The following is a 9,519-nucleotide window of genomic DNA, read 5'->3' as shown; positions in this document are numbered from 1 at the left end:
GCACTTTGAAAGTGCCCTCAGTGCCCAGACCCGGGGAGAAGTGAGGGGTGCGAAGGCGGAGCCACTGGGCTGGAGACACCCTCCGAAGGTCCGGCCCTCGGCTGCGTTCCTACTACCTTGGGGAGTTGGCGCGGGGAGCGGAATCACCCTCTCAATGAAAGGCAGATGTCCCTTTAAGGTTTGCTTCGCAGCTCGTGGACTTTAGCCTAAACAAGGACCCGCGAAGCTGGCTTTATTTGTCCATGTCTCGGAAAGAGCCTGGGAGGCTGCCAGTGGGATTTCAGAGCCCGAGAGTGCGAACGGCGGGGAGATGTGGCAATCCCTCTGGGATGCGAGAAGCGTGAAGCGAACTTAGAGGGGCTGGTCGAAAACACAGGAAATCGCTGTGCTGCTCCCAGGCGCCGGGGCCAGCGGGGCCAGCGACTGAGACCCACGGCAGCGGGCGGAGTGGCCCAGAGCAACGAGGCTCCAGCGCGTGGTTTCGCCGAGTCCTTCCCTCCGATCCAGCGCGTCCCCCGGGCGCTGCGGCCGCTCCAACTATGGCCCCCCGGCGCCGCGCCAGCCCAGGGGTCGCTGTCGCCTGCTGCTGGCTCCTCACCGGTGAGTGACCCTGCTTTTCTCTGGGCATCTCCTGCGCTCGAGACTCGAGACTAGGGGCTTAAAGTGGGGAGGGAGGCATGCAGAGCTTCGGCCCATAGGGGAGAACGGAGCGCGGATCCACTTTCCGGCGCTCCAGGTACTCTGGGCAGGTTGGAGTACAGAAAGCAGTTGCTGCGTTTGGGTTTTGTTATGAATTACTTTTGACGTCGTTTCAAAACCTTCCACCCCAATGTTAGGCGGGAGCGGTGCTGAAAACTTTACAAGGTGGAACTGACTTTTCAAATTAAAGTTGTTTTGACAATATACGTGGTATTTTAGGACTTTGCTGATAGCTTCTACCTTCCTTTTCTTTTCTTTTTTTATTTTTTTTGAGGGAGGTAACTATCGGGCCCCTGATTTATATGCAAAGTTCCTACCCTCAGGTTGCTCAGGAGTGGGTATTATTCATTTTCTTGCTGTCAAGTACTCAAGATATTTTCCGCTACAAAATTAGGAAAGGGAAGAATGCAAGGTAAAGTTGCCTCCTGTCTCGAAATGATGTTTCTGTGTTAACACCCAGGAGAAGGAACCTATTGAAAGTGAGGAAGGAATAGTGAACATTTACTTTGTAAATATCACACAGCCGACTAAATTTTTTAAATGCAAAATATAGTATTGTTACTTGTGCATAAATAGCTATCTTTCAGGAGAGACTTAAACACAGTGGAGATGCAAAGTTACGTTCAATTTAGAAAAAAGGTTTAATCGTAGCATTTTCTAAGATTTTCCAAATGATTAACCCGTGGTCAGATCTTTTTTACCAGTTACTGACTGAGAGGGAAAAGTTGCAAGGGTGAAAGAAAGAGAAGGCAGATAGGGTGAAGCTTTGTGTGAAAAGGGCCAATAATCCAAACAGTGGCAACTTCTGAACCACTTTACAGCCAGTGAATGGTTGACCTTATCAGCCACTGTCACTACCCTTTACATGTGTTTGACCTATGACTTTTCTCCAGCTCAAATTTTTTGGAGGTTGTTTGCATTTTTGTCTTCTTGTTGTGCAAAATATGAATGGTTTACTAACGACTCAAGTTGTACCTTTTTCATTTTACTAAATAAGCAGTCACTAATGCAGAAATGATCAAACGAGGTCTGCATATCCTCTAAAAAGAATGAAACTTGAAAAAACAGAAACAAATTATAATTTCTTATACATATATGTATATATTTTAAATTCAACTACTTTATTTCCCCATGCCTAAAACAGCCACAAGTTGTATACTGTGGGTTTTCTGCAATTGTTGGGGGTAATAAACCTTGCTAAATCCAAGAAGGAACTTAAAGGAAAATAATGCATACACGTTTCTAAATTACATTTAATTCTCTTTTGTGTGTGTATATATGTATTATATCTATATCTATACACATATATTATTCAATCATATTGAAATTTAGAGTTTAAAGTTATTATCTCAGAATCAACAGGTTCCTTATATGTGCTATATTTATGCCCATTTCACAACACAATAAGGACCTGAAATTTGACATCTTCCTTTCCTTTGTTGGTTACCCTGTCAGTCATCATGTTGTCAGCTTCCTAACAAACTTCTCATCAATTCATAGAGTCCACAACTAATCTGGGGTCTTATCACCATACCCACCCTTGCACAGTACTGCAGAACTCATCATCTTGTCTTCATTCTGAACTTAACCTCTAATTCATCTTCCTAATACATAATTTTCATTATACCTTAGCCTTTAGTAAAAAATCTTTGGTGGTTCTTTGTTATCTTTCAGATAAAATCGAAAATTCTCAACTAACCTTTCAGGGTCTGCCCTAATCCAGCACCCTCTGTCTCCTACTATGCCTCTATCAGTTTCCTATTGCTGTTGTAACAAATTGCCACAGATTTACTGGCTTAAAACAATACAAATTTACTTTCTTACAGTTATGTGGGTCAGAAGCCTCACTAGGCTAAAATCAAGATGCAAGCAGGGCTGCATTTCTTCTGGAGGCTCTAGGGGAGAATCCATTTCCATGCCTTTTCCAGATTCTAGAGGCAACCTGCATTCCTTGGCTTGCAGCTCCACCTTTCATCTTCAAAGCCAGCAAAGTAGCATCTTCAAATCTTTTCCTGTGACTCTGCTTCATCATCACATCTCCTTCTCTGACTCTGACCTTATTTCCTTCCTCCTATTAAAATCCTAATTACTTTGGGCTCACCTGAATAATCCAGGATAATCTCCCCATATCAAGATTCTTAATATAATCATATCTGCCAAATCCCTTTTACCATATAAGGTAATATATTTGAAGGTCCAGGGATTAGAAAATAAAGATATTTGAGAGCCATTGTTCTGCCTACCAAAACCTCTGAACATAAACTGCCCATGATAGCCAGTCCCATTTCCTTATTTCCCCCTAACCTTCATGCTCATCTTACTACTGTGCACGTAATCTTGTTTTCTGCATCTAGAAGAGCACTCCACCCTTCTTTCTTACCACCCCCTGCCATCTAAACAAACTCTCCCCAGTCTTCAAAGCTGGGTTTACATCCCAACAACCACCTACCCAACAAACCATCCCAGTAAACTTCCCATTATATTTAGAACTGCCTTGTATTAGCTTTTCCCAACATTTAAAAATGATTCATCAAGAAAGATGTCCTTCTCTAAGTCCAAACAACGTCTTTATTGTTATTTTTTTAAGCTTTTTTAAAAAATGTATTTATTTTATTTTATTTATTTTTGGTTGTGTTGGGTCTTTGTTGCTGTGTGCGGGCTTTCTCTCTAGTTGCGGTGAGCAGGGGCTGCTCTTCGCTGTGGTGCACAGGCTTCTCATTGCAGTGGCTTCTCTTGTCGCGGAGCACAGGCTTTAGGTGTGTGGGCTTCAGTAGTTGTGGCTCGCAGGCTCTAGAGCGCAGGCTCAGTAGTTGTGGTGCACGGGCTTAGTTGCTCCACAGCATGTGGGATCTTCCCGGACCAGGGCTTGAACCCGTGTCCCCTGCATTGGCAGGTGGATTATTAACCACTGCACCACCAGGGAAGCCCTTTATTGTTATATTATATATGTCAAAGTCCCAGCAAAAAAAACTAGTGGCGTATATAAAGGATTTAACTGAAAAAAATTAAATCAAGGGACTGCTGTCAGAAGCATATAAAGGAACTGACAAAAGATGGCTGGAGCACGTAGAATGAGCAATAGTAGAAAGAAAGTACCTGAAGCAACATGAGAAGAAAAGCCATTGCCGTTCCTAGGCCTGAGAAGGCAGCAGTGTCAGCCTGACTGTGAACCCTGGCTATGGGAGAGGGGACCACTGGACAGGAGCTGTGGCCATAAGAAGAAGAATGCAGCTAGTGCCAACGTTGAAGCAGAGCAGGGAGAAAGCAGGGGAAATGAATACCCCTGCTTTTCCTTCTACCCTCCAATGCCTTGCCCGGCCATCCCATTGGCCATGTCCACATGGCAGAATTCAAACTCCCAGGGGACAAGGGTCAAGACACCGATAACAGAGAAAAACTAGCACAACTTATTGCTGAAAGGCACATATTTTCTGAGAATGTATTAGGTAAGAGACCCTCTGCCAAGAACTTTGCACATATTAGATTTTAATCTCAAAAAAGGGAAAATTCTGGAACTATTATCCATATTTTAGAGATGAACAAACCAAAATACTAAGAGGCTAATTTGACCAAAGTCACCCAATTAATAAACCGCAAAGCCTGTTCAGATCTCTCATGCTCTGAAATAATATACCAGGCTGTCTAAATGTAAGTCCATTTCTCTCTTGCTCAGCCCTCTAAATGTTAAATCCAAGCATAATTGTCTAAAAGACTTTGATAAAGATCTAATTAATGGTGAAGTGAGTCTGTTATTTCCATGACTTTTAGGTATATAGTGAAATTAGATGATGTCCCTCCCTACATTAATTGTAACAAATAAGACTACTATCTCTGGTTATTAAGAATACAAATATAGAATTATCCCTAATTGAGTTATATATCTTTCCTCCCTAGAAACATTTTAGTTAGCTTGAAAGCAGGAGTCTTCTTTTGTGACTTTTTTCACAGGCAAGATTTCCTATTCTAGAAGAAGTGAGCTAATGGCTGGATATGGAAAGAAGTCAGCCACTTACCCATAACAAAGAAATGACCTCCAATGACACACAATGGAAGACAGTGAAAATATTTAAGTCATTATGATGTCTGTAAAGGCAGCGATAAATTCATAGGACTTTTGTTTGTTTGTTTAATAAATAGGCAGTGACAGTAGCAATAAAATATATATGCCAAACTAGTTTGCCTATTTTTCTTCCCTGCTGTCATGATGCTATTTTGATGCATGAGCTCTTGGACCACAACTTATAACTGTGGATCTTACTTCCTTAGATGGATGTTCCTCTACCTGTGTTCCAACACCTAAACCCAACAAACTTCCCACTAGACGTAGAACTTGCTGAATTTTAATATGCCCCTTAAGTATTTCATAAAGGAGCTCATGTGTTAAATATATTCAGAAAATTAGGCATCAAAATGCTATTCTTTCCCTACACTACTCTTCTGTGGTATGAAATACAAAATAGTGTATCTGAATTCATGTTAGGAAATTGAGATGAAAGATATTTGGAACTGTTGTCACAATGCTAAAGTCAGAATACGTTGCCTATTCAGAGTGGTCTGTGACTGGAGAATTGTATTCGCTCTCAAAGCAAGTACAGTAGAGTATCAACAGATGTAAATGAGCTGAATATATTCTCATCCTCATGATTATTAAGCTTCCTTCAGCTCCTCTATTGTGCCAGCTCCTCTGAAGTCTCCAGGCTTTTGCATAAGCAGATACACTGTTACTGATCCTCAAGTGCCCATATGAATGTGATTTCCAAGAACCCACTGGAATAGATTGGACCCCCTCCCCCAAAGGTTTGTATGCCCTTAGCACTTTTGCTTCTATAATATGCCACATATTAAAAATTAAACATCTAATTGTTTTCCCAGCTCGCTGTATGCTCTGTGAGAATAGGGTATTTGTTCATTATCTCTACCATCTTAGAATAATAGTCACTTGAAAATTTGTTATTGAACGAGTCACAAAAGACTAGACTACAGACAAACTCATAAAATACTTAAGGGGTCAGGTTGTCTCTTTTAATTATATCCCCACCTGGAATATTTCCATCTACCCATATTTATATCTAACTGAATGGAAGACACCATCAATTGAATGATGCACCGTTATTTTATGTACTATTAAGAAAGAAAAGTACTGCCAATCCAATTATAATTGCTAAATGGTTAGATGCCTCCAAGTTTCAAGAGATGTTGAAATGTGGGAAAACACACATCTGAAAATTATAATAAATAACATGCAGTATATCTACATGCAATTTTCTATCACATTTCTTTGTACTTTTAAAACATGCATCATAAGATTTCAGACACTCTCCTTCTAGGTACAAAGATATGAACATTGTCCCCCTTCTCAGTTCTCTTCCAGAGCCAAATCTGTATCTAATTCAGGGGATAATTGCTCCTCTGGCACCAGCAACCTCACCAGATCCCAAGAGCAGACCTTCCTCTGAATACTCTCCCTTTAAAAAGGAAGCTTCAGGAGGAGAAAGGTGACAATAAAGTAATAAAAAAATGTTCCAGGTCACAGGATCAATAACGCTAGTTTTGGCAAGCTCTAACATCTCTAATATTCTATCATATTGGTGGTTAGAGCTAGGGCCATGTATATTTGAAGGGACCTAATTTTTATCTAACGTCTTCTGTAACTTAAAAGGAAGGTGAAAAAGTCAAGTAAATCTTAAAAGGAGATTACAATATATGTACTGGTTAGTATTAAGAATTCATTTTATGTGCAAAAGCATTAATATTGTTTATCCAAATGTAGAGCTCTATAAACAAATTAAGTGAGAAATCTGATTTGAAAAATCATTATAATTCAAATATTAAAAGGAGTGAAGACATGCTATTTCTATGAACTATCTGAGATCTGCTGAAATAAATGTAAATTCTTAAATTTAAGTAGGACACTTAAATCAATCACATTAGAACCTCAAATGATTAAGATGAATGGTCTGCATATTTTATTATAAATCCTATACTATTAATACAAATTACAATGTACTTTCAAAATTTTCTTATTAACTATATAGTTTTAGTTTGCCAAGTACTACAGTTTGAAAATCCATGGGTATTGAGCAGTTTCTAAAATTACATATTTTATTGTAATATTTTTAATAAAATGATCCTGTACTGTACAGAGATTCATACAAACAGGAACACCCACACACACACACTTTTGTTGATAAAATTATTTATTTGGTAGGAGCTTTGTATTGTTCTGTGACAACTGCAAGTAAGTATTTTTAATCACAGGAATTTAGATAGTAAGTGAGTACAGCAAGTCCTTTAAAAAAAAAAAAAAAAAACCTTTCCCTTTTCCCTTTCACCATTTTGCCTGAATTAGCTGAATAACCCTCCCTGTTGACCCCTAACTTTGCCTGTGGAGGTCACATAGGCATCTTTGTACAATCTAAGGTTAGCACATTCTCTAAATAAACTATTGCTATTATTACTAGATATTTATAATCAGAGTGCTGGCTATTTATTTTGTAAAGATCATTTTCCAAACCAAGTATAATAAAACTAATTGTCATCATACATTATTTTTGAACATTTTAAGACCTTTTCCTCATTAAGATGTGTTTAAAAATTAATCATTTTCTTATCTATGCGTGGATTATCTCAAAAAACTGAAATAGGTTTACAGAAACTTACCTTAAGAGTAATCTTCTTTTTAAATTGTTAGTAACATTATAAAACAGAATGTGACTTCTTAATTTTAAGATATCAGTGATAGACAAATCAAAAACTCTGAATTAAAGGAGAAATAAAGCTCGTAAGCCATGTCTTGGAAGCCTTGAATGCCAGGGAATTTGGATTTTAATTAATAGGGAATGAGAACCCTAAATAACTCGAAAGTGTAACGACTGATCTAGAAAGACTAAGTTATAACACAAAATCTAGGAGAAAAACACCTGATCATTCAACAACAAGCTGAAGTTACTAAAAAGAAAATTCTGTTATAGACATTTCAGATTAAATAATAATTCTGTGAAAAGTTTTGTAGTATGTTCAATCACTGAAGCACATTTATATTTAAAAAAACAGCCCAAAGCAGTGTGCCTCATCATTAAAACAAACAAACAAACAAAAGAACCACAGAATCAACAGTCTATGGGGGTTTCCCATAGATTCTCAATGTCGAAATACGTGTGTATTTTTCTAAAGTAGAATATTAGATCTTTCTCAAGAATTACAACGGTGACCTAGGCTGAGCAAAAGGAATATTACGTTGAAAAGAATATAAGGACTGTTTTAAAGTAATAAAAGAGCAAGGAAGGGACCTTCCTTTCAAATGTCCTAGGTTGGTTCCTAAGCTGTGAGTCTTTGTTTAACTGGCAAAGGTGAGAGTTAAGGAGAAGTGGCAGTGGGTAACAGCACATAATCTTTGGGGTTGCAGAGATGATTTCAAGCATCCATAAATGTAGAATTGTGTCAGTGGAAAGAGAGAGTGTGGAATTAAGCAGGCCTGGATTTGAATGCTGGTTATGTGATCTTGAATATATTTCTTAACTTCTCTGTAATTCATTTTCTTCACCTATGTATGAGGATAACAAATATTTACCTTACAGGCAAGGACTAGAAAAAGCATAGGAAAGTACCTGGTGAATATTCAGTAAGTGAGAGCTCTTCAGTAAAAACCTAACATTTATTAAGGTCCCTGTGTGCCTATCACTGTGATTCTGTGGTTTTCGATCCTTGGCAGATTTTTCAAGAGGGGGATGATTATACTTAGAAAGGTGATCAAGGAGTATCTCAAAGCATCTCCTCCTTTCCCTCTCTCCCTCTCTCTCTCTCTGTCTCTCTGTCTCTCTGTCTCTCTCTCTCTCTCTCTCTCTCACACACACACACACACACACACATTCACTCTACCAGTTAAGAATTCTTCTAGCTTAACAAGCACCTTTTAAAAAGATACATGTCCTTTGGAGACACAAGCCATACTCACACTTTAGTGTGATCCGTTCCTTGCTCAGTGAAAAGCTGCTGGGTTCTCCTGGAAGTAGAAGGCAGTCTGAGTTAGGAACTTTGGAAGGACACTCAGTATGATAGGAAGGTGGGGAAGGAAGGGGGTACAGAAAGAGAAGGAGGGAGAAGAGAGGCCACAAAATATTGGTTCTAATTTGTACTAGAGCTTTGGAGGGGACCTATGTATCCCCTGACAATCTCTGAGGAAGTTAATTGAGATTTGAGTATCAAGACTTGTGCCAACGTCAGATTGCTCCCTTTCATCCCTGTCTCACCAGTTCAGGATGGTAAGCTTCCCTTTAAATGCCATACGCAATAAGATAGGAAGGCGAATGGGGAAGATTTGTGCCCTCTTCTCTCCAACCCATCTTAACTCTCAAGAAAACTTTGGTAGGCTTTTTCTATTCACTGGTCCTTTTAAGAGGCAATCCCCACTTCCCAAACTCCCCCGCCTCTCCTTCCCCCCCCACCAAAATGTTAAGTGACGTAAGGTTTTTCTTACCAATGAATTCTGTAGCTATTCAATCAAGGTCGGTCATAGTAGAACAGTCCTTCCCCACTTCCCCAATTCTCAGCTTTCAGCTCAGCTTTGACAGTGACGGTCCCGTCCTAAACTACTGAGACCCAATTGCTCCCCGTAAACATTTCACGGGCTACTGAGCTGCGGAAAGCTGAGTCTGCCAACCTTGGATTCTGGGATTCTCAGGATATCAGATCAAGCAACTGAGAGGTCCATCCAGGGATAAATTCCACAGATGGTTTCTTCTTTCTCTGGGATCAATGTTCTAACATCTGGGTTAATCAGATCATGCAGATTTGGTTAATTAAGCGCAGAAAACAGCTGGG

At 39.5% G+C, this 9,519-nt stretch overlaps 1 protein-coding gene across 1 annotated transcript in view; it reads left to right on the top strand.

Moving 5' to 3' along the window:
* The first annotated feature begins 423 nt into the window (after positions 1-423).
* The window catches only part of ITGA1 (integrin subunit alpha 1), a 163,682-nt gene continuing 154,586 nt past the window's right edge, over positions 424-9,519 (top strand). Inside the window, exon 1 of the mRNA XM_082623787.1 lies at positions 424-600. Coding sequence (XP_082479913.1) covers positions 540-600 — 61 coding nt within the window. The 5' untranslated portion in view covers positions 424-539. The remainder of the gene's footprint in view (positions 601-9,519) is intronic.

The sequence above is a fragment of the Mesoplodon mirus genome, assembly GCF_964341445.2.
Source record: "Mesoplodon mirus genome assembly, chromosome: 5".
Taxonomy (NCBI): Eukaryota; Metazoa; Chordata; class Mammalia; order Artiodactyla; family Ziphiidae; genus Mesoplodon; species Mesoplodon mirus.
This window is presented reverse-complemented; position numbering and strand designations above follow the sequence as displayed.